At 34.9% G+C, this 25275-nt stretch overlaps 5 protein-coding genes across 12 annotated transcripts; 4 read left to right on the top strand and 1 right to left on the bottom strand.

Moving 5' to 3' along the window:
* The first annotated feature begins 4463 nt into the window (after positions 1-4463).
* On the top strand, positions 4464-6781 carry LOC110428236 (PLASMODESMATA CALLOSE-BINDING PROTEIN 1-like). Its single transcript, XM_021444006.2, has 4 exons — positions 4464-4778; positions 5131-5373; positions 5500-5530; positions 6186-6781. Exons 1-4 carry the CDS (start codon positions 4727-4729, stop codon positions 6430-6432), a joined length of 573 nt encoding a protein of 190 aa, XP_021299681.1. The 5' UTR covers positions 4464-4726; the 3' UTR covers positions 6433-6781.
* Positions 6782-7330: 549 nt separating this feature from the next.
* LOC110428282 (alpha/beta-Hydrolases superfamily protein) lies at positions 7331-10543 on the bottom strand. 2 transcript variants are annotated; one of them, XM_021444074.2, is made up of 9 exons: positions 10157-10543; positions 9944-10041; positions 9795-9844; positions 9474-9569; positions 9240-9329; positions 8724-8816; positions 8504-8599; positions 7937-8002; positions 7335-7761 (listed from the first exon to the last, which is right to left on the bottom strand). In XM_021444074.2, exons 1-9 carry the CDS (start codon positions 10432-10434, stop codon positions 7609-7611), a joined length of 1020 nt encoding a protein of 339 aa, XP_021299749.1. In that variant the 5' UTR covers positions 10435-10543; the 3' UTR covers positions 7335-7608. The 2 variants fall into 2 exon arrangements, with proteins under 2 accessions (XP_021299750.1, XP_021299749.1); XM_021444075.1 differs by lacking the exon at positions 8504-8599 and having other exon boundaries at positions 7331-7761.
* A 1066-nt stretch (positions 10544-11609) lies between these two features.
* LOC110428326 (SPFH/Band 7/PHB domain-containing membrane-associated protein family) lies at positions 11610-14897 on the top strand. 2 transcript variants are annotated; one of them, XM_021444137.1, is made up of 10 exons: positions 11610-11733; positions 11854-11970; positions 12576-12696; positions 12782-12849; positions 12942-13001; positions 13102-13260; positions 13686-13832; positions 13939-14153; positions 14258-14366; positions 14434-14897. In XM_021444137.1, the coding sequence occupies exons 3-10, from the start codon at positions 12579-12581 to the stop codon at positions 14530-14532; spliced, it is 975 nt and encodes a 324-aa protein (XP_021299812.1). In that variant the 5' UTR covers positions 11610-11733; positions 11854-11970; positions 12576-12578; the 3' UTR covers positions 14533-14897. The 2 variants fall into 2 exon arrangements, with proteins under 2 accessions (XP_021299812.1, XP_021299811.1); XM_021444136.1 differs by lacking the exon at positions 11610-11733 and having other exon boundaries at positions 11796-11970.
* An 801-nt stretch (positions 14898-15698) lies between these two features.
* Positions 15699-20482, top strand: LOC110428287 (ureide permease 1-like). Of its 6 annotated transcripts, none has more exons than XM_021444084.2 (9): positions 15699-15961; positions 16564-16662; positions 16733-17035; positions 17785-17923; positions 18020-18173; positions 19001-19044; positions 19120-19217; positions 19431-19805; positions 19988-20482. In XM_021444084.2, the coding sequence occupies exons 3-9, from the start codon at positions 16799-16801 to the stop codon at positions 20138-20140; spliced, it is 1200 nt and encodes a 399-aa protein (XP_021299759.1). In that variant the 5' UTR covers positions 15699-15961; positions 16564-16662; positions 16733-16798; the 3' UTR covers positions 20141-20482. The 6 variants fall into 6 exon arrangements, with proteins under 6 accessions (XP_021299759.1, XP_021299758.1, XP_021299761.1 ...); XM_021444083.2 differs by having other exon boundaries at positions 16462-16662; XM_021444087.2 differs by lacking the exon at positions 15699-15961 and having other exon boundaries at positions 15978-16662; positions 16733-16901; positions 16999-17035.
* Positions 20483-23944: 3462 nt separating this feature from the next.
* Positions 23945-25275, top strand: LOC110428341 (F-box/kelch-repeat protein At2g44130-like). Its single transcript, XM_021444154.2, has one exon. The coding sequence runs from the start codon at positions 24007-24009 to the stop codon at positions 25048-25050; it is 1044 nt and encodes a 347-aa protein (XP_021299829.1). The 5' UTR covers positions 23945-24006; the 3' UTR covers positions 25051-25275.

Genomic DNA, 25275 nt, shown 5'->3' with positions numbered 1-25275 from the left:
TAACCTTATCTGAAAAGTTAAACGTCCCAGTACCTGACAAAGAGAAACTTCATGAAATTCGTATGACATAATCAACCTAGCCAGATCATATAATTGTGTCACCTGGGAGCTATAAATTGGTTAGAAAGACAGCTTAGGTGGCTTTAGCTGTATGGGAGGTTGGTACAGCTTTGCCTCAACAGGCCAACCTTACCCTAAGAATCCTGGCTAAAAATCCAAATCATTTGCAGAAAAGCTGAGAATAATCTACTCTCATAAATTATTAAAATATATCAGCACACGTTTTGCTGTCTCTTAACATTTTTGCTGTCTCTTTAGCCTACCATACATTCTGTACTTAGAATTATTTAATCCGAGGTTATTTCATTAGATAATCTCTTCCCTAGTAAGGCACTTAGCTAAATTATGTAAGTTCTAATCTCTCATGTATATGGTCAAAAGTTACTGTTTCTTAACATCATGGTCCACACCAACTTATAAAATATTATCAACTTTAATTTGATAGATTTTATAATTTTATCTTATAAAATAAACCTCACAAATTGAAGATGATATAGACACTCAAATACTACTTTAATACACAAATCATGATATCTTCTTCTACTCCAATAAAGATCCATTGTCTTCCATAACACATCGTTAGTATCTTAGAGTTAATTATAATATTAAATGTTACAGTCCACACTAACTAGTAAGATATTGCTTATTTTGACTCATTAGGCATCACAATTTTGTTCTACAAAAAATACCTCACAATAAAAATTATATGAACATTTAAATACCCAATTCATGCTATGACACATAATCGATAACAGTTTTTAAATCGTCACATTTAATGTGTATTATGTTTTTGTTTGCCTTTTAGTATAAGAAAACAGTGATACCTGTACTGATTAGTTGAAATGGCAGATTGATTCCCCAGTTAGCAAAAGGGCAACCGTGTTGGTAAAACCTCATCAAAATGAAGGATCCATTGATACAAAAGCAGCTGGGCAAGGAGATGCTGTCTGGGAAACAAAAACGCAGAAAGAAAGGGGGGCAAAGGCAGAGGCCAGAGAGAGATGTGGAAAGCATCAGGCTAAAAGTGTTTCTTTGTGCTGTGTTGGTCCAATGATTCCCTTTTGGGCCAGGTAAGGAATTTCAATGCCCCAATCAACATTTCTAGAGACTGATCAAATAAAGTGAGCCAAAAGCAACCACCCAAAATTTCAAAAGATTACTTCTTCCACGGCCTTTTCCCTTCCTTGCACCAAGTGTTTTCCCTTTTGGCACCCACCTAACCTGCTTGCTCGCTTCTTCCCATCCCCCATTGTATAATAGCATAGGCAACACTTTCCCTATCCCTTCCCTCCCCTTCATCAATTCTTGTTGATTATCAACTTATTCCTTCATTATTAGCACTAATCACTTGGTAGAAAAGTCAACAACTCTCGGCCTTCTATAACTTTGTTTAGCCAAGGTCCTAAGTTTCCTACTATATAAAGTATTATTACCTTTTTTGAATTATTTTTGGGTATCTTTTTATCTAGTTTAAGATTTATTTTATTTCTAAACATTTGATTCGGTGATAGATATACGTATTCTTTACTTTTAAGATAAAGTTTAAATATTTTTTTAAATAAATTAAAAATAGTAAATTATAATATAAAAATTTTATTAAATGCGAAATAAGTACATCCTATTATGTAATTCAAGGTTAATAAATTTTCATCGATTATAAAAAATAATAATTATTTTTAATTCAATTACGTTTCCCTTTTTCTCTTTTCGTAATTGACTTGTACATAATCATTGCATGGTATGAGCACTATATCATGAACAGCCGCTACCATAATTGTTTGGAGCGTTCAAGATATGGACGGTAATAAAAAACAAACCAAAGATTGGAGGTTCATGATTTTTTACGTTTTACTTTTACTTTCTTTATAATAAAAAAATTATTTTTCTTCTTTTTTTTAACTTTTTATAAAATAAAATAGTACATATAGCGATAGCATGGTGTTGTTTTTTTTTTACTTTTGAAAGATTTCTTATCCATTATTAAAACTGTAATTATTAGTCTATTTACATTTCAAAAGGTTTTTTAAATTTTTTATAGATTTTTAAAAGTGTTAGTCACATTTTATGATATTTCAAAATTTTTAAAAAAATTAAACACATAAAGCTCATGATCGAAAGAAATTAAAATTTACCCGTTATGTGAATAACTTTTTAATAAATATGTTTAATATTTGAACATTTGATTTAAAGATCGAGATCGACGTATCAATTTTTAATTTTTAAAATGTAAAAAAAAAAGTTTTTGATTAAAAATTATTTTTTGACTCTTCAGACTTTTTTTATTTGAAAAAGAAAGAATTTATATCACAATTTTTAAATAAAAAATACATATATGATAAATTATATCATTGAATCAAATACCCATATAAAACTTTTCATTATATCAAAATAAGGAAACCGAAAGGCAATTCTCTTCTCTAATGTTAGTAGTTATGCAACGAAGTCAATTTTAAAACTTCATTTTAACTCAATCAAGGATTGATTTGGGCTCCTAACCTTGTCAAAATCACTTTCTTGCCCATCATAAGCAAATAGGAACTCGGATTAAATCAATTAAAGGTGGCTATGGAAAGCAACATATAAGATTACAAAAGGTAGTGCAATTTGTTAAATGGAATAGAAAATTTGTAACTTTAAAGTAAATGGAAGTAAAAGGAAAAGAAATGTTGTTTGCAAAACTAATAGTAAAAGTGATCAGATTTATATTTGATGTATTGTTAATGTATAATATTTATAATATTATTATTTAATATATTTATGAGATGATATTTCGTGATTACGTAATAATATAAATGATGATATATAAAAAATAAACATAGAATCATAGTCTAAAAATTCAACACATGGCAAAGGGAAATTAATAATTTAGGTTGATTCCTAGACAAATGTTTCAATGAAAAATTAAATGCATTGAAGCTCACAAGCTTTGACATCCCACCAAACATGGAGAGTACCCTACTACCATACCATATATAAATGTTTCTAGTTAAAGAAAATTGAGTCTTTATTTTAAAGCCATGTACCTAAAAGAATTCAATATTTTGAAAGTATTCTAATTACTTATTAGCATTAAGCGAGTTACGGTCATGTACATTCTCTTACATGTATATATCAAATCATTATGTTAAATAATTTGAAATTTAAAGAAAATATATAAAATGATAAATCGAATTATTCATATCATTATTATCATATCTTATAATAGAAAAATGAAAACAACATTAGATTGAAAGATTGGAAAATTCTTCTTTTTTTTTTTCCTTTCTCTCTCAATTTTCATTTCTTCACCACATTAAATTTATACATATATATATATGTGTGTGTGTGTTTGGCTTAGGGAAGAAAATAAGAGAATTGAAAACCCTTTTTTTTTCTTGTACTTGTTAGTTATTAAAGCATTGTCATAGGCTGATCATTTGGATTTTCCTTTTCCCATCTGCTTTCCTTTGTACCAAACAAGTAAAAATTTACTTTTCCTTGATCTTTCTTCATTGCTTGGCCTCTAGGTGGCGTGTGATGGTGCTGATGGTAAAAGCCAAATGGCACGGTAGTTTGGTCAAAAGCTTCCAACGTAGGGCTGATATATAATTCAATGAATTTGTAATGCAAAAGCTAGCTTTAAAACTCCTCAATATTTAAAAATTTAATCTTCTTTTTTGCAAAGGAACAAGTCTTAAGATTCATAGAGTATGAATGTGATCCTAGGCAGCTTGGTCTCCTAGGTCCAGGCTCTTGAAACCCCCAGAATCATGTGCCTAATTTACTAGGCAAAAAGCAAAAGGCCTCTTGAACATCATTGTCGTGTCAAATTTTGCCTGCTCCATACATCAACCAGGATCAATGTTGATGGGGCCATGTAGTAAAAGCTTGCAAGAACTTCACCAAGAATACAAGAAAATTTTCTAATCTGTTTACTAACTATATCTATGTTTATGTTTATCATCATTTAGCAACAGTTTACACTTAAACATGGCTCCTATGGGGTTACATGGAGGATGAGAAACCAGGGAAGCAAAACGAGAGCTGTCCCATGTACAATGTACAAGGTAGAATCGAAGTTCATAAAGGTGAACAAGGAGGAACCGGACAGTCATGGTGACAGCAGATTGATAAAAGGTCTCAAAAAAGGGTCCCCCAACGGTAGGACCCTCAGCCCTCACCTTCACTTTCACAGAACCAGCCTAAACCAGGTTGGGGGTTAAGTTAAGTTTTGATCCTTCACATGAGTTTATGACCGTTTGAGGGAAAAGCATGGGGCTATGCAGTATATGGCACATTGATACATAAAAAAACTGGAAAAAAAACAGTCAAATCCATGGAGAAAAAGCTTTTTTTTTTAATGGCTTTGCTCAGTTCCCCAGAACACTTAAAATATCCAATAAATACCAGGTTGCTTTTTAAGACATATGTTCACTCTAATAAAAGGGGCCTTATACATCAGATGCAGACAGCCACTATTACCAAACACTACACCGTCATACTTTCCTTCTTGTAGCTTGTTTGGTCTAGAAATCTCCATTCTCTCTTTCTTTACACACACTCTCTCTTTCTCTCTTTTTTTTCTTTTATTTTTTTTTCTTTCTGCTCTCCGGATTTCAAGTTCAGCCAACTATCTTAAAAGTCAGTTAATTTCTTCAAATTTTCCCCTCCAAATCTTGCATCAATCATGGCTCTTTTAATTTGTCTAGTGCTTTTCCTGGCCATGACGGGCCATTCAAGTAAGCTTCTTGGTTTTTGTGATTTTCTTTCTATTTTTTCCCCTCCTTTTTCTCTGCTTTTTTAACTCTAGATTTGTTGTAAGGTTTTTGAGTTGTCATATGTCAAGATTTCTAAGATGGGTTCTCTTCTTGGCTTCAGAAATGTACAGATGGCTTCTTAAAGATTTAAACTTTTTCCATCTTCATTGTAAAGAATTTTCATAGAGAATATATTTGAGTGTTTTTCTTGTTTCAATTCAAAAAAAAAAAATCCATTTTTCATAGAGAATCTTTTCAGCTTTTGATTGGTTTTCATGTGTTGTTAGAAGCTAACTTTTTATGATTTCGGGGTGTTTCTGTTTTCTTTTTACAGGTGCTACTTATTGCTTATGTAAAGATGGAGTGGGCGACCAAGCTCTCCAAAAGACCCTGGATTATGCTTGTGGAGCTGGAGCTGATTGTACTGCAATCCTTCAAAATGGTGGTTGCTATAATCCCAACACTGTGAAAGACCACTGTAGCTATGCTGTCAATAGTTTTTTCCAAAGGAAAGGTCAAGTTACAGGAAGCTGTGATTTTTCAGGCACTGCTACAGTTAGTGCCAATCCTCCAAGCAGTAAGTCCAAGGGCCTATCCCTTCTGTTTCTAAATATTAGTTCATTTCTTTCCTCGTTCCTTTCATTTTTGTGATTTATTTCCTGATTTTCTTTTTGGTACAATTTTTCTTTCTGGTTTTTTGCAGATATTGCTTCTACTTGTAACTTTCCCGCAAGGTATGTTCATTAGAGTGTTGATTCTGCAGTGAGGTTTCAAAATCACTTTCACATCTAATGAAGTTTCCTTCTGATATGTTCCAGTGAAACCTGTGCATGTCAAAACTAGAATCTGCCACTTTGATGAAAAATCAAACTCTCCTCTTAGTTTTTCCTCTTTTGTTTTAGCTTTGGGATTTCTCTGTTCGGTACAACCGACATAGTAGATTTGAACCGGGTTTTGCTTTCAGAAGCAGTTTGCAGAATACAGCAACTGTGTCAATTTTCATTAAATAACTTAGATATTGATTAATTAAAGTAAAGGGTAGATCTAGCCCCGGGCCCCCCCTTCCCCCCTCCAAATAGCTGAATCGTTTTTGCTTTGATTTCTTTACAAGGAGGCCTGGCTGCATCATACAGCTGTGAGCTGTCATGATGTTGATATTTCAGAAGTTGTTTGTCTTCTTTCTTATCAAAATCAAAATATTTGTGATTCCAAATCTCAGCTGGACATCTGTTATATTCTCATGTTAGTATGTTTCCATTTTGCTTCCTTTGGATGATTGTGTTTTGCTCTAGTGGGTTTGTAAAAATTTTCTAATCCATCAGATTCAGGGCTGCTTTTTTTAACAGTCAAGTATTGAAACATTCTATTTTTTTCTGCTAAATTCTGCAGTAGCACGGGCACCACTCCAACAACTGGAACTGGAACTCCTTCCACCACCCCAACCACAGGGACAACCCCAGGCACAACAACCGGCACAACCACTGGGACTCCTACAGTTTTTGGTGGCACCACCCTTGGCCCAACAGGAACCGCAGGCATCAATGAGCCAAGTGATGCAGTGTCTGTGTTCAGAAACACTAACCTGTTCTTCTCTGTTGTTATGACCCTTTGGATTGTAGGGTTGTCTTGGATTTGAAGGCTGTAGAAAAAGGAGAGGGGAGGGGAGAGTGCTAGGGTTTGTTGATGGGCGGATGAGATTTTGCCAGGACTGTGTTGATTCACATTGGTGTAGGTAGGGATCATCTACTAGAATCAGACCCCACGCCCCACTAGGACTTTTTTTCTCTTTCTTTTTTGTTTGTTTCCTCCTTGCCTATGTGAAAAAAGCTTTGGAATTTGATTCCCACTTTTGAGCAGTGATATGACTGCTATTGCAGTAGTAGTAGAAGAACCTGATCACTGCTTTGTTAGATTTTTCTTTCTGTATATCTAGAGAGAGGCACTATTTTTTTCTTTAATTTAATGAAAATATGGGTTCTTATCTACTGGTTAAAAACTGCAACTACTACTGTCACTTTTTATCATTCCAAGTGACCCCCATTTGTTTTTTAAATAAAGGTTGTTTCGAATGTTTATTCATATCAATCTTCAATAAGTAGTAAGACTGGTGTTTTTGTTGAATTGGTAGATAGTGACTGTACCTGAAGCAGAATTATTGGACATTTGACGCGCATGGCCAAACTTTGTAGATTTATTAATGTATTTTCTAGGCCATGGGTGGGAGCTTGAGATTGTGACTTGTGAACCACCTACCAACCGTTCGGTTACAAGCACACTGAAAGAATTGGAGCGATGACAAAAGGCCTAATGGGTTAAGAAAAGAAACTGATCTCGTGCCTGTTTTTTTCTGAGCATCTGATTCCCATGGAATTTTGGTGTCAAGCCTGTTAGATACTGCATTTTGGTGTCAAGCCTGTTAAATAATGCATTTCATATCGGACGATTCTTTAGGTTAACCCAACCATTAGATAGAAGCAAGCAAACAGTCAGGAAATGAATGAAATAACAGGTGAGCAATGATTTTTGTCAAAACACAGAGCAACTTCTGTCAAGCCATATGACTTAGGAAGCAAAACGACTATGATGAAATTTTTATCTCACATAATCTTTTGCCAAGACAAAAGTGACAAATGTTGGAAGGATCACTTGCTGCTTTTGAAGTACAATAGATGAAATCAGAACTGTTAACCCTTTACAAAAGTGACAAATGTTATGACCATTAAAACTGCAGGTAAGACTGATCAGATCAAGCATTACAGCGAAAACCCAATCTGAATATGGTTGAAGCAGAGAGGCAGAATATACACCTTCATTACATTAGGACAAACTGAGCCTCTTTTTGGCAGTAATCCTGCACAAATTCCAAGATTATTCTGGCAACAGAATCTGGTTTTTCCACGTGAGGAAGATGACCACAATCGGGTATCTGGCGTATAATTGAGTTTGGCAGTTCACAATGCAATCTCTGCATCAAAGCAATTGGAAAAATAACGTCATTTTTAACTTTCTAACTGCAGCAAGAGTGAGTTTCACAGCATTATTTCTCAATCACGTCTCAAAAGTGAATGAATTGGCCACTTCTTTATGGTATTCTCATGCCTATATGAAGCAAAATTTTGACAAAATGTTGAGTTGCTAACCACTGCTAGCTTGTTGCTAATAATCTGGTCATCCTCACCCCATATGATAAGTGTCTTCTGCTTCACCTGTAGAAGAATTTTACAGAAGTTGCATGAAAAGCTGCAGATTTGTAGTCATTTATTTGTTATTCAGAAGGATTGCTAAGCATTTGCTAACGAAACTCAAAATGAAGATATATCCTTTAATTTCATATTCATCAAATGCATATAACACTTCAGAGGACCTGGGAAACATCCAACATGACTCCCTCCTCATAAGGAAATCAATAAAATTGGCAAGAGCTACCATCTGTTTTATTTGTTCTCAAGAATTTTTCTCTGATTGTGTATCAGAGTAGTTTCTGAAGTGGGGTTATCGAAAAGATGACAAGACAAAAGAGGAGGCCACATTACTATGATCAGTCAAGTTTGATATCAAGGTCATATGTCATAGCTGCCACACAACATTCCCTCTTGGAGATGATAAGAAAATTTACTCAAATGAAATTAAACTAAACAATAGAACTGAATACTATGAGCCTGTCAATACTCATACTTATCCCTGTGAAATAGCCCCAATAGACAGACCTGATCTATCTGTCTGCTGACATTGTAACCACCACTAATCATAAAATTCACAGTTGCATCCTCCCACCAAGGATACAGGCAATGCAAACGACCAATCTGGACAGGATTACAAGAAAGGAATAGGTATTAAGTTCCCCTTCAACCTTCAAAATCCTAAAATGTTCTAGTTTCCAGGAATAAGCATTACATTGCTTAGCATCATTTTGCCAGGAGAACTTACATTAGTCCAGTCCAAACTGGTGCTGAATGATGTACCCTTGAATGCCAAAAAGATTGTATATAAGCGTAGCGGGAAGCTCTTCAATAGAGATACCTAATTCACAAAAATCTATGGTTATAGCACTAATGTACAATATAATAACTCTTTAACATGCCCTTCCCCTTCTCCTAAAGGAAAAAAAGGGCACAAACAAGAATTGTTGTAAAGTATATGCATGTATCGCATAGAAAGGTTGTTTTTTTTCAAACAACAGAGACTAGAAGTTTAATAAAACCCTTTGTTGTCTTTACCACAAAGATGAAAGATTCAGTTAAAGAGGAGGCACAATGAACAAAAAGAAATTCCGGAACAATTTAGTTGACACCCTAACAAGGGAAAAGCTTGTTCACAACACAAAAAGTGGTCCTAGAAAAATTTCAACTGGAGAAAACTAAATGACACAGGCAACTAAAAACAGCTTGGATTTGCTATAACAATTGAGATTCAAGGCTTTTATGAGTTGCGAAGAAGACCAACCCCAGCATAGGCTGCTGCTCTGGGTAGCGTTGCTAGGTTTCCCGTGCCTTCTGCATATACACTTGCATCGATCAAAACAAGATTTTCAACCTGAAATAAACTAACTAAAGTTCATGAGTTTCACGGAGCATCAGAGGCATTTAATTAGCAATTTTTTTATATCAAACTATAACTCTACTCTCCAACTAATCTAATGGAGCATAAATCATAAGCACAGTTGTCTAAGACACTCACAGCTTCTGGGTGGTTGACTGCAAAATCAACTGCAACCGCGGCGCCCAGGCTTGGTCCAACCAATGTCATCGGCCTTTTGATGTATGACTTCCAAAGCTGTATAACAGAGATCCAGTGTAGTCTCAACATATTGGATTCTTTATGCTAACACTTGCATTGCTACCAACAAACTCATTAATCTTGCATGTTATTCTTGAACTCCAATCTCAATACAACTACCACTTTTACATAACGTCACCCAATGTTAATTATCTTACTGCTTAATCCTATGTCAATCGATGAATTGAAAACATTCTTGAGGTAACAAGATGTTAGATGTACCTGGTAGAAATGCTCACGCTTAGACTGCACATCACAAGACCCAAGTCTTTCTAGCAATAAAAATAAATAATGGGAGAAAGAACAGAAACCAATATCAGAACCATAAGTTGTTTGAAGGTCCAATAACATAAAAATAAAGCAAAACAAACCTAAATTAGAGAAACCCCAGCCAAGAATGTCGACAGCCCAAGTTTCCAAACCAGCCTCCTCAAGCAATGGATATGTGTATCTCCATTCTAGACAAGAACTGAATGGCAATAAAGAAAATTGGTGAATCCCAGATACAAACTAATTAAACTTCATCTGGTTATCAATTCTAAACTAAGTATATTTCAAGAAGAAAGAAGGAGAGAGAGAGAGACCTGTCAAAGCCATGGAGAAGAACCAATGGACTTTGCTTGCTCTGAACCAATGGCTTCACACAACTACTCATAATCCTACTTTCCGAGAAGCTAACCTTGACGGGCAGTCTCTCGATTCGGGTGGCGAGTTTTCGAGCAAACGGGTCTTTGATTTGTTCCACTTGTTTCGGTAGAAATGGAGGGAACTCATCCGCAGCGAGAATGGCGAATCGGCCCCGCCGTTGGATTTTGCGTTTCGGGAACAACGTCGGCATGGGGCTGGCCGTGAGGGTCAGCATTTTTCTTTACCCTGCTCTATGAAGTGAGTGGTGCATGCTCGTAACTGATCCCCAACACGCACTGACAGCCATGCAATTTAGACTAAAACTAGAGGCGACAAAAATCAAGATCAACTTCCAAATGAATCAAACCACTTAAACAATCCCAACTGTCATATTAATCCGGAATCCACACCTTTAACTCTTCTGACTTTAACAGATTTGATAATGGAGAATTTTCCTCACGCGAGCCAAAGGCGCGTGTATTAACGATTTCCATTTTTAACCAGTGGTCAATGCCAGGAACATCCCGCGCAAAAATGAAGTAAGTTCAAACGAATACTATATCTCCTCTGTCTTCCTCTGTTTCTTCACCAAAAACAAAAAAACAAACAAAGTTTAATACATTTTCTTCATGAAAAAAAAGAGGAAATTGCCTGGAATTACATTAATCGTTTCCACCTAATTCTGGTCCGACTTAAATTTTCTTCTTTTCTATTGGTCCAAATACGGTAGTCATTGGAATTGGATCCATGCCCTTTTCTTCTACCATGTTGTTTCTGATTGCTTGTGTTGTAGAGCAGGTTAGGGAAGGACGTTTCCGTTCTTTGAATAAAGAATGGTGTTATGTTTTTATTTGGAAAAACAAAACAATGTCGATATAATATTTAAATTTAATTTAATTTTATTATTATTTTTTATGTTTAAATTTAATTTGACTAATAATACATCTATTTAAACTCACTTTGATAAAATTTAATTATTTATATTCGAGAAAAATACCTAAAAAAATTTAAAGAGCATGAATTCTTCAACTCAATTTTATACTCAAACGGCTTTAAATCGAGCTCAACTTGATAGTGAATAAGTTGAACTTGACTATTATTTAAGTAAAAAATGAGCACAATTAACTTAATTAGCTTAATTCATTTGCATCTTTAATCTTATTTACATTTTATAGGGAAAAGGGATATGAATTATCCAATTTTTTGGATTAAGCAAAAAAATATTTTCAAAATCTTTATTAGTATAATATTTAAAAATTTTATAAAAAAAATTAAATAAATTATTATTAATTAAAAACCACTTGTCATTTCATAGAAAAGAAAATTTTTTTGTTTTTTCCTTTCATTGCCCCGAAACTTTCCTCTAAAGTTCGGTGCTTCTACGAGTAGGAAAGGAATCAACGCTCAACACTACAGTCCAATCCCATGAATCTCATGGTCTTAACGCTTTCGGCTTCACCCGTATCATGACCATGTTCCGAAGCTACCATCTCTCCACGTATGCAACATCAACGGTCGACATTCATCTGATCATGTATAAGCAGCAGCTTCACCTATATATATATATATATACGCACACTATGAATGACTAATCAAATTTAGTTCTCATTTTGTTTACTATACTGTTATATTTCTAACCGCCATGGATCCACAGCAACAGAGAGAAGCAGCTACACCGTCACCGCGACCGCCTCAGCCTCGTCCAGCTCAAAGTGTTGATTCTTTTCTAATCAACGTGATCGTCTTTGCCTTCATTGTTATCGCCTCCTCGGTAACCGCTTTCTCTCTCCGCATTAATTCTATATGTATACTCTCGTCTATATCGATCTAAGTTTATGGAGTTTTTAATTAGATTCTGATCGGTTCATTGATTCAATCAAGTTTGAATGTATTTTTGAGTTGATTTAAGTATTTCTGCTAAGCATTCAACCGTAGCTGACATGGTGGACATAAGTTCATCCACGTGATATAACATCACTTCACAATCTTAAGCTCTTTTATTTTTGGTACCAAGTCTGTTTTCAAGCCCTTGCTTGATTTAGCCTAGAGCTTTCTTTATTTTTTGAGAAATTTTGTCTAACTAATTATTTGTAAATTCTTTGTTGGGCGTACTTCTCATACAAACATAGTTGCTTTAGCATTCTCCTTCTTTTAAGATTGGTGAGGCCTGACTTGAATCAGTTTGATCTATTTTTAAGAATTGCACAATGATCTGAACATCAATGTTAGTAGTTTATATGAAAGGCAACAACTTCCTTTACGCTCTTCAACTGGAGAATTCTTGCTTCTTAGATTGTAGAAACCTCAAATGAATTTGCAAGATTATTTGTTAAAAAAATCACTTTAGTACATGTGGTGTAACAATGAGATTTTCAGGCAATGATTCCTTCTTCTTCAAATATTAAAAATACCTTATCCGTTTTGCATCAAGTCCCAGAAGGTCATGTAGGTGTGTATTGGAGGGGAGGTGCTCTTCTAAAGAGAATAACAGAGCCAGGTTAGGATTGGGTCTTTCTTTTTAATATTTTACAATAGCTGGTTGCTGGTATGTGCAGTCTTTCTTATATATATACTATAACCAGGTTTCCATTTGAAGATGCCTCTGATAACCCAGTATGAACCTGTTCTAGTTACCCTTCAAACAGATCAGGTAAAAATTTTTTGCCTACATTGTGAACATGGTGTATAATTTGGACTTAATTCATAATAATGTCTTATTTCTTTTTTCCATTTTTAAATTAGGTGAAGGATATCCCTTGTGGTACTAAAGGGGGTGTCATGATCAACTTTGAAAAGATAGAGGTGATGTTTTGTACTGCTCTTAATTCATAGTAGTTGAGTAGTTTTAAGTTCTGAGCTTCTTCTCGTCATTGATATTTGCTTGAATTTACATCTGTTTCAGGTTGTCAATCGGCTTCGAAAGGACTATGTGTATGAGACGCTGCTCAACTATGGTGTTCATTATGACAAAACATGGATATATGACAAGATTCATCATGAGATCAATCAGTTTTGCAGCTCTCATACTCTTCAACAAGTTTATATAGATGTGTTTGATCAGGTAAGAAAGGATGCAAACTGAACCATACTCTCTAAGGCTTGAGGTGGTCAGTCCCTTTCACCCATGCACTACATGATACATGAAGTGTATTCAATCTGGAATGCCATTTTTCTTTGATATATATGATGCAACTTAAGGCATCACAGAATCCTAAGCCCATTGAAGAGTTCTTTTTTGGGAGTTTGATATTATCTGATTTTTTAAAAAAAATAAGAAGACTTATTTTTCACCTGTTAAAGTACCTTAAGCTTATTTTTTATGTTGTTTAATAACCTTGAGTTGTCAATGGTGCTGTGCTGCATGAAACTTTTTTCTTTCTTTTACATTCCTGTGCTTGTAATAATTTTTTTCCTTCAGGTCAGTTAGAATTAGTTCAGTGAACTTTTAAAGTTTAATGAGCCAAATCATATATTTGATTGTTTCAGATAGATGAAAAGATGAAAGATGCTCTTCAGGGTGATTGCACACGCTATGCACCAGGAATTGAAATTCTTAGTGTACGCGTTACAAAGCCCACCATACCTGAGAGCATTAGACGAAATTATGAACAAATGGAAGAGGAACGCACGAAGGTATAGCTTTCTATTGCGCATAATGTTACTGCTTTGCTTGCTTAGTATGTTTTTGATAATTTTGTGATTTACATCAACGATCAATCTATATAATGCTATTGCGCAGGTATTAATATCTATTGAGAGACAAAAAGTAGTAGAAAAAGAGTCAGAGACAGAGAAAAAGATGGCTATTAGTGAAGCTGAGAAGACTGCCACTGTTAGCAAGATCCTAATGGAACAGAAGCTGATGGAGAAGGAGAGTGCCAGGAGGCAGCAGGAAATTGAGAACCAAATGTACATTGCTCGTGAAAAGAGTCTAGCAGATGCTGGTTTTTACCGGTGAAATCATCTTAATTACTTCTATTGTTTTTAACTTTGATGAAGAAATATGGGAAACAATAATGCACTGGTGTTGATGTTGCTCCCCTTTCTCCATTATTCAGTGTATTGAAAGAAGCTGAAGCAAACAAGTTGAAGCTGACCCCAGAATTTCTTGAGCTCAAATTCATCGAGGCCATTGCTGATAATACAAAGATTTTCTTCGGGGACAAGGTTTGATCTTTCTCACTTTTGTCTCACTGTCTTCCTCTGCGAGTCTGGCTCATTTTTTGTTCTGCAGATACCCAATATGGTTATGGATCAAAGGCTTCTTGGCTACTTCCTTCAGAATGCGACCCCACAGGTGCCTATTGAGAGGCAAGTAAAGTCACATGCTTAAGCTTCAATAAATGCCATGAAGTGAAATGGTCAATACACCTTACACCCAACATAGAATAGAAAAAAAAAAAATTTTTTTTTGGGTAATCATCCTTTTTACCCGGCTAGTATATGGGAGGGATTCTTGATAATGCTTTTGGTTAGTAGAAACTAAAGGCAGAAAATCTTCTACATTTGTTCATTGGTTTCATCTGTAAAATGTGGTGGTTGGTTAGCAGAAACTAAAGGCAGAAAATCTTCTACATTTGTTCATTGGTTTCATCTGTAAAATGTGGTGGTTTTCTTTTCCTCTTTGTTTCTGTTGTCAATATCTTCATTGGTTTTTCTTCAAGTGACTTGTATTGTTCATCACGATTTATGAAATGATCGAAGCATAGAGGATTGTCGTCTTTTATCATTTGTCAATATTTCTTTATTCTTTATTTATTTTTAAGTAATATTTCGTGAATAGTTTTTTACTTAATAAATTATTAAAATATTTTCAATCCATAACTACCCAATTTATTTATATTTAGGAATATTCTTTAAAAAATAAATTGGCAATAATATTTTTATTTTCTATTTTTGGGGTACAAAACAGCCATGAAAAGCCCCAACCATATACACCAATCCCTTCTCTATCATTGTCAAAGCATGCACCATCACGTTGCGGTAATCACGTGGTAATTTAAATACTTCCATATTCACCGTCATTTTTCTTTTATAGCCAAACCTATAGGCTATATCTTGTCAAAAATGTTGACTATGTTTGAGGGTACAAGAACAAAATTATCTTCTTAATTAATATATAAATATTTAATTCAATAATTAATATATATTCATCCTTTAGAGAATTGGATTTAAATTTTTATTCTTAAAACAGAAAAAAAATTTTGATCTTGTGTGATCATGCTATATTGCTCCATATTCTAGTTCATTGAATATGCATGAGATAAAATTGTCCTCGTTAATTGATCTTAATTTGACGTATAAATATTTTAACTAAATAATTAGTATATATATTCGTTTAGAGAATTAGATTTAAATTTTTATTTCTTGAAGTAAAAAAATTCCTAATCATGCCACATGACTTGGAAAATAATAATAATTAATTGTTCAAATATAAGTACGGAGTATATTATATTATTCAATATTGTAATTCAATGCATGGGCGAGCGTAAACCAACCAAATATTCAACATCTAACTACAGATTGACTTTGAGCTTACCAACCAACGTGCAAGGATCCATGATTTGCTTTAACTGAGTTTTGAATCCCGGAGAATCTCTTTCCAAGATTCCACACTACGGCCTTTTCCCATTGTTGACCTGTCTCTGCTTCTTTGTTATTTGCTCCTTTTATTTTTCCAAGGTCTCCTTCAGTCTGCGAATGTTGCAGGCTTCATTTTGCGGCCGCTCTCTGAAAGTTTCTGACGCAATAAGTTGTTTAAGGTAAAAGATTCATACTTTCCAAGCTTATTGGGTTGTTGGGTTTCTGAATGTGATGTGTGACTGTGTATGGCCTACTGGCTTTTTTTTATTAGTTAATATGATTTCGTATCTCAAGGGTTGCTTTTGGTGGTGGCCTACTGGGATGGCAAGTAACAATGGATTTGTTCCTTCTGGTTTTTTGTTTTTGCACCCTTTAGGTTTTTAGTTGCCTATGTTTAGGATTCCTTTTCCCTCTTCTTTGCTTTGCTCTGTTATTTGCATATGGTGAGTGAGTAATTTTGAAGAAATATGATGTTTATACTTTGGAAAATTTTGAGTTTGCTGTGGGACTTCTGTTCAGTTGACTTTTGAATTCTTGTTCTGGATCTCTTTTACCTCAGGCTATTCTTGCTTTGCAGCCTTTTTGCTTGCACATTCTACATCATTTCTTTCCTTGAATTGGTTTTTTCTTTTCTGGGAATTTTGTTGCCTTATTTTCTGAAATATGAGCTCTCAACCAGTCATTTCTGTGGTGGCCAATCTACTTTTACTGAGTGGACTGCCCTCTCCAGATCTGTGTTTTTGCCTGCTTGCTTAGATGAAGGTTTCTTGTTTTGGAATAGTTTGTTATCTTGATCGAATGCCAGCTGCTTGGAGTCTCACTTTGGTGTGTAATTTTGGGGTTCCTTGATTTTAGAGAAAGTCCATATAGGGCTTAACAGGTCAGTAAATTTACTAAATTTGACCAAACAAAAGGCTATGTAAGATACCAAGACTGCTTCTTTGTTACAGGATTTTCCAGGCATTGCATCCGTGATCTCTGTGCCAACTGAGAGGATTATCTGTAGTGGTTTGAAAATGTATCTGGTGGAAAGCAAAGGAGGTGCCATAGCCTGCATGCTGCTGGCTCTGTTCTTTTTGGGCACATGGCCTGCTATCATGACACTACTAGAAAGACGAGGTCGGCTTCCTCAACATACTTATCTTGATTATACTCTGACAAATCTCTTGGCTGCTATAGTTATAGCCTTAACATTTGGTGAAATTGGCCAGAGCAGCCCAGAGCAGCCAAATTTTATTGCTCAACTTTCCCAGGTGAGTTTCCTTCATATTAAGGGTGGAACTGAGACTATGAATGTAGCAATAACAGAAAAAAATTAGACTATCGAACTAAATATTTGAATATATAAAAGATGGTAAAATCTGTTATTTGAATATAAATGTAAAGTTGGATTATTATTCAATGCTGATAATAGAAGATGAATTGCCCTGATGTTCCCTTCACCTCTGTCATTACCTAATAATGACAAAACTATTTTGTATAACTGTGAATAGTAGCGACACTTGCAAATTCAGTAGCCTAGCTAAAGTGACGGATGGCCCTTAATGGAATACTTAGTGGCTAGATGAAAGACAACTTAAAATGTTTAGGTAAAGAACAAATGGTCATTATGTTATGATCACTTAGAATCCGGAATTTCAGTGTTTCTAGTAGCATAAAGTTGGATTCTTCAAGCAGAGAGATGGATAATAAGATGTTGTTGTCTGAGTTAGAAAGAGAGAAAGAGAGAGAGAATGAGCGCCTTTGCACATTTCCTAAGTAAATTTGTAGTTGGCAAGGAATATTTCTGATGTGATAAATTTGTAGTTGGCAAGGAATATTTCTGATGTGATTGATATAGCCTTGTAGCATACTTGATTATCATTAGCAAAGGTATTTTATTACTTATAACTGGAATATTTCTGATGTGATTGATATAGCCTTGTAGCATACTTGATTATCATTAGCAAAGGTGTTTTATTACTTATAACTGGATTTGAATCTTCATTGGTGATTAATGCAGGATAATTGGCCCTCCGTTTTGTTTGCAATGGCCGGTGGGGTGGTTCTCAGCCTTGGAAATTTGTCTACACAGTATGCTTGGGCTTTTGTTGGTTTGTCAGTGACAGAAGTGATCACTGCGAGCATTACTGTTGTTATAGGTCTGTGTCTCTATGCCTTCATAAGTTCTTAATGAATGCTAACATAACTTAATTTTTGAATTCCTTAATTATAGTTACTTTGTTTTGATTCAACAGGCACAACCTTGAATTATTTCTTAGATGACAAAATCAATAGAGCTGAAATCCTTTTCCCAGGTGTCGGTTGCTTCTTAATAGCTGTTTGTCTTGGATCAGCTGTCCACTCGTCCAATGCTGCAGATAATAAAGCAAAGCTCAACAAACTTAGAAAGTACGCCTCTTTTTCAATAAATATCTAAATGTGTTAAATGATTTAACTATTTTACCTAAAACATTGCAGCATTTTGGATCCAGTGATTAATCATACAGGCAGCTTTCTTCTAGTTCTTTTTGTTTTTGTTCTTAATGGAAGCTAATGAATATTAATCAGAAGTGAAACTAATCGTGGCTTGCAAAACCAGTTGAACAGCTTTTCTGTAGCTACAGAACTGATACTTGAGTTTGCTTTTGCAAGTTTCAAATGCCCCTTTTAACCCTTGTCGTTTGCTTTTATGCCTGAGCTTATACCATATAACTTCTGCCCGTTATGGTTTAATAATAAGGTTTGCAAAGTTCCTGCATCAGAAAAAGCTCACCTCGCAGACAAGGTTGAGCAGGACCCTTAATGGCATTTTGAGTATGAGATGGGCTGAGGTTTTCTGTCTTGACACAAGAATGAAGGATAAGCATTGATGATATGCAACTTAGGGTGCACCATGTTTTGCCCTAGCTAGAGATTTTGTAGTCTAGAAGATGATTGTCATTGTAGTGCGCTCCAAGTAGAATAAATTAATCCGTTAGGTAGTTTTGCCCAAATGCTAGCCTTTTACTGGTCAATTTCATCTCCAGATGCCTACACTGCGTCATCTCCAAGGATTAAATACTTCATTAATCCAAATACTTGACTCTCACCTGGAGTAGAATTCACTTGTCCTTTATCCTCTAATAAGTAATGTGAAAGAACCATATAGAACACTTTGACATGTTTAAAACCTCTAGTGCCTGCGTACAAGTTACTAAGTATATTCTTTTTGCTCCACAAAATTGTTCTTATTGCAGGGCTGGATATTCCTCCGCATCAAAAGAGGCAACTACAAATAAGGGTACAAAGCTTTAGTATCCTACCTTGTTACTTACTGCTCACTTCGTTTTCTAAGACTGCTTTAATTAGTGAACAGAATTAGAAGATCTGGAGAATGGGAATGGCACTACAGAGAAGGCAAAGGCAGGAACTGCTGACTTCCTTGTAGAGCTAGAGAACAGGAGAGCAATTAAGGTTGGAGGTTCTACTTTCTTCATTCAATGGTCTAGAACTGCAAAAAATGTGGCCCTCTACTCTTGCAATTTTATGTAGTAATGTGGAAAGCTATACAATTTGACAGCTATTCAAGAGAACTATAAGGCAACTAAAGTGGACAGATCATAATGCCTTGCATATATATATCCGATATAAATCTTTCTCTAACAATTGGTTTGACTCTCTTTGCAGGTGTTTGGGAAGAGCACTTTCATTGGGCTGGCCATAACTTTCTTCGCCGGTGTTTGCTTTTCTCTCTTCTCACCAGCATTCAACCTGGCAACTAATGATCAATGGCACACTTTGAAGGAAGGGGTTCCCAAGTTGGTTGTCTATACTGCATTTTTTTACTTTTCAGTCTCCTGTTTTGTACTTGCCCTCGTCCTAAATATCACCTTCCTCTACCGCCCTGTATTAGACTTGCCCAGATCATCATTTAAGGCTTATCTCAATGACTGGAATGGCAGAGGCTGGGCCTTTTTGGCCGGGTTACTGTGTGGGTTTGGGAATGGTCTCCAGTTTATGGGAGGCCAAGCTGCAGGATATGCAGCAGCAGATGCTGTTCAGGTACTTTCTGTTCATGTTTAAGACCATAAAAATACATGACATCAATCTTCATTCATAGCATAAGAAAATTATCTACACGAATATCGAATACCTTGCTTCTTTTACAAGGCTTCTGGGCTAACAGATGTGCCTTTGCTCATATGTTATTGCTTAATTCATCTAGACTTGGTTGGTGATACCAGGCACTTCCACTTGTGAGCACATTTTGGGGCATACTTTTGTTTGGAGAATACCGAAGATCATCACGAAGAACATATATATTGCTCGGTAGCATGTTGTTTATGTTCATTGTGGCTGTCGCGGTTCTCATGGCATCATCAGGGCATCGAAAATGAGCATGCAGCTGTAAGTTCTTCTCTGGGGATTCCAGTACTCATGGCTTGATGATTTACTTAAATGCAAAGCATTTGCTTGGTTCTGATGCTCTGATGCACATGTCAAGAAATTGTTTGGCAGGTGCTTCCAAGCACTGCAAGTAGATTATTCCTTGTACTTGTTGGTAGGAAAACACGCACACAAACACAAAGGCAGACAAGCAGCATTGCTAATGAAGATTGAAGAGGTGGTGGAAAGAGAAGTGGGATGGAAAAAGTTCCAGTAAAAATGTAAAATAAATGAAGAAAAATAGTTGATAATTATATTTCTCTTTACAATAAATCCCATTTGATTCTTTGTGATATTTGTGGATCTTGATTTCTTGTTCAAAATTAAAAGCCAACATAATTAAAAAAGAAATGCTCTAATAGTGATGTTATGCAAAAATAGGGGGAAAAAGAAATAAAAAAAATGAAAACTATACACAATTCTATAGTCAAAAGATATAATATTATTTAAAAAATTTAAAAACATATATATTGTTTATTACATTCAATTTAATTTTTATATTTTTTATTTTAAAGTAAATAAATTTTTTCATAATATTGATGTAATACGATGACTTGTCATAGTTGACAGTAACATCGTCATATACAATCTTATTTTCTATTATGACAAATTAACATATCATATCATATAAAATGATAATATATTATTGATTAACGATGATTAATCAATTATTTATTATAAAAATTTATTTAAAATTATTATACTAATTAAAAAAAAAGAAAAAAGAACACCGAACCGAGATGAACTTTTCACAAGTCTTTATAATTCTTAACTATGTAGGCCTCAATTGGGTATTTATCTGGGCTCAAGTCCAACTGAAAATGGGTCCAATTTTAATCCCAAAATCTGGAATTTGAATTTGAATTCCGACAAGAAAAAGGAAAAGGAAATCCGTTGAACAATGTGGTAATCTTCCTTCCCCCCTCCCCCACCTCACTACTACAATGCTTCTAGAAGACCTCTTTTGTTAACGGCCTAGTTTAATATGGGATCGTTTATTTAATTTATAAATAAAAAATTATACATTAATTAATAAATTAAATACTTAAATACGAATCATTTGATGGATTATTGATTGGTAGTTTCTCATTTTCCTTTGACAAGGACTACTCCCCCACAATCTTAAAACAGAAAGATGATGGGTAGAGGCCCCAAATGGAGAACAAAGTTAGGCAGCCAGTCAGGCACCCCATTAAGGCTTTGGGGACCCCTTTTCCTTATCTAAATGAGAAAGACGTTTCTTCAAGTTAAAGGCTTCCTTAATTAATCAGTAAGGTTGTTTGTCTTAACGTAATCGGTCTTGATTCCATTTTGGACATCTAATTTATTAATTATTTTTCAATACGTTTTTAATTATCAGTTTACGGTCATAATTCATCGACATAAACTTAATCTCTGTACAGTATGTGATGTGATTTGTTCTTTTTCTAGCCGAAAAACACAGGTCACAGGACATGGCTTCATTAGGACACAATGAAAGGTCATTTACACAACAAAACAAAAATGTGATGACCAGTTGTTGCAATAGAAAACATAGAGTTAGTCTTCGCAAGCTGAGGTCACTAAGCACATGGCATTGATTTTTCTCTTCTTTATATTATCTAGGACTTTGGGTTAAGATCTACTTTGAAACATTCTAGAGCATAATGTTTATATAATATAAAAGAAATATAAGTAAAGTCTACTCTTTCTTTTATTTGTGATTTGATTATTCTCGGTTTTTCTTGAATTCTGGTCATTTTAATTATCCATTCGATTTGATAGAAAATGGACACTAGTGTTCGAACAAAAAAAAATTCGAACGTGTTTGATACAAAGTTAAAGTGTTACTTTGCTTCTAATAAGTATTCGAAAATTGATTGATTTTGACAAAAGTATGAATCTATGAATCATAAAACTTTTCGTCAAAGAAACGTATGGACATCAAATTTCAAAACAAGTGACGTTTTGATCGAATTTCAATGTTATTTTTAGTAATTTGATTTTATCTTTAATTTAAAAAAAATTAATAATCAAACTTCAATGATTTACGTATTCATATTTTTAACTCAAAAAATATAATTAATAAATGAAAGAAAATTTATGTATATATATCGAATTGTATAATACCCTTGTTGTACTATTTTTTTTTTTACTCATAGAGTAGAGGATTTTTAAACGAGTTTAAGTCTACTTTGGGTTAACTTTTTTACCATAGAGGATGGAAAAAAAGAGACTCTTATATTTATCCGAGTCTACTTCAGAGTCAATTTCGACCCAACTCTTTTACTCTTAAAGAAAAGAGATTTTTACATTAGTTTAAGTTTACTTTAATCTTTATATTTCTCATGAAGATCCCACGTCAATGAAAATTTAGATTTACATTGATATTATTTATCATAAATTTAAATTTTTAATCTAAAAATATATTTACTAAATAAAAAAAATTCATATTTATATATCAAAACTCACTCTTTCTGCTATTGAAGTAAAAGAGAAGGGGGGAGTCATTCAATCAGCAGGTCTTTATCTTGGTTACACAAGGCCGGCAGCCACCCCATATTCTTTCCTCCATTCATTGGCTTTATTCTCACTTTTGTGAAGGTTATTCTCAAATAAAGTGGTTTGGATATCGACAAGGAAAAGAAAAACACGCAGGGGAGTAGAGAATTTCTAGACGGGAAGTTCAATCATCTTGGAAAAAAAAGCAAAAAATCATGTGGAAAAATCAATATCACAATTAGCAACAAGTGGGACCAAATTGATTGCTTTTTAAGTCAAACATGAGAACATGTCACCCAATTATTATTGAGTTATTCAATATTTCACTTATTTTCCACCATTAATGGAACTCTTTCCAAATTATTTAATTATTTTTATAATTAAAATTAGAAAAACTACACGTTAAACCATATTTATTACAACTCATAACTTAATTTTTGATTTAGTTGATGTTTTAATAAATCTATTATTGGGTGCATTATGCTCCTATAATTTCCAATCAATTTGGTATTAATATCACGTGAATTAATTACAATACCCTTTTTAATATATATTTAGTTGATTCCAAAATAATAATTTGATATTTAATTAATTTGAAATTTTACGTAACTAATTTGTATAAATAAATGATTTAATCTCACATTTGGATTAATAAAATATAAGTCATATAAAACATTAAAATGATATAAAAGTTAGGATTTAATATTTAAAAATACTCTTGAAGCATACAAAATTATTCAAAATAGGCTTCTAATATTTCGTTGCATTAAAACGAACACTTAAAATTTTATATTAAGTCAAATAAAATTTATTTGAATTTTTATAAATAATTTAAAAAATTATTTAAATATTATAGTTAATTAATTCTTATCATTAAACATAATCACAACGTGACATGATGTTATCTTAAAACGAATGCAATATGGTAAAAAGGATATCAATTCGTTCCCATCACGTTGATCGACTGGGGTCACGTCAGGATATACGACAGACGTTTATCCATGGCAATCACCACGTGTCCATCTCTCATTAACCTGATCTATCAAGAAAGAAGATTCAATCGAATGTAATTTGGGAACCACTAACATCAATCACGGTGACCGAAAGAATGCCACGTGTAATCACTTAGTTTGCACTTATCCATTCTGTCATAACAACCAGTCCAAATATCTCCTCAAGTAACATGATATTCCTTGAAAATACACGTGTCGTTCAGTCGAATAGCCGTGGCCGTTTCCGTTATCCAACTGTCTGTTATAAATCAGTGGGTGATGGCTTTGGTTCCAATGCTTCTATGGCTTTTAACGAAGGGAAAACCTTCTAGAAACTTGAGAAAATGGAACGTTTCGAGTTCTCGACTGAGTTGGTTCCGGGTTTACCCGAAGAACTCGGTCTTGAGTGCATAAGTCGGTTACCTTACACAGCTCACCGACTCGCCTCCCGAGTTTGTCACCGATGGCGAGATTTGTTTCGAAGCGATGATTTTTATTACCACCGCAAAAAATTAGGGTACACCCAAGAAGTCGCTTGCTTGGTTCAGGCCTTTAGTGGTGGGATCGTGAATGGACCTAAAAAACCGGGTGAGTCACCGAGTTATGGAATTGCTGTGTTTGACTGGCTGAGTCGGAGTTGGGATAGACTCGCCACGCTTCCCACTTACGCAAGTGGGTTGCCTTTGTTTTGTCAATTGGCAAGCTGTGAGGGGAAGCTTGTGGTAATGGGCGGGTGGGATCCTGTGAGTTACGACCCAGTTACCGATGTTTTTATCTACGATTTCATGACTCAGCAATGGAGAAAAGGGAAGGATATGCCTGCAAAAAGGTCGTTCTTTGCAATCGGATCATGTTCGGGTCGGGTCTATATTGCGGGCGGGCATGACGAGAACAAGAACGCGTCGAGAAACGCCTGGGTTTATGATTTGAGAAAGGACGAGTGGACTCAGTTGGGCGAGCTGAGTCAGGAGCGAGATGAGTGTGAAGGTGTGGTGACAGGGGAAGACGAGTTCTGGGTTGTGAGCGGATACAGAACGGAGAGTCAAGGTCAATTCGACGGGAGTTCTGACGTGTATGAGTTCAAATCGGGGCAATGGAGGCGGGTCGAAGGGGTTTGGGAACCAGGTCGGTGCCCGAGATCGAGTGTTGGGATTGGCAAAGATGGGAAATTGTTGAATTGGGCAGAGCTCGACCCTGCCGTAAGGGTCGGAGCATGTGGAGTTAGGCTTGGGGGTCGAGTCTTGGTCACCGGGTCGGAGTATCAAGGTGCACCACATGGGTTTTACATGGTGGAAATGAAGGAAGGGCAAAATGGAAAATTGGAGAAGATCAGTGTGCTTGATGAGTTTTCTGGGTTTGTCCAGTCAGGCTGCTGTGTGGAAATCTGATTCACTAAGCATAAACAATAGTAAAAAGAAAAATATATATAGAGGTAACTTTGTTGTAATTTTGGTTATGGTCTTCCAAAATATAAATGTACTTCAATTTTCAAGGAGAAAGCAGCTCTCTTTTTTCTCAGAGAATGTAAAAAGTTTTGAATTTGATGCATAATTATCATATTATATACATATGAATATTCAGACATGCAGCTTTTGAATGATTGTTCTGCTGGA

This window comes from Theobroma umbraticum, unplaced genomic scaffold, assembly GCF_002168275.2.
Source record: "Theobroma umbraticum cultivar Fairchild unplaced genomic scaffold, ASM216827v3 scaffold_31.0, whole genome shotgun sequence".
Classification (NCBI taxonomy): domain Eukaryota; kingdom Viridiplantae; phylum Streptophyta; class Magnoliopsida; order Malvales; family Malvaceae; genus Theobroma; species Theobroma umbraticum.
This window is presented reverse-complemented; position numbering and strand designations above follow the sequence as displayed.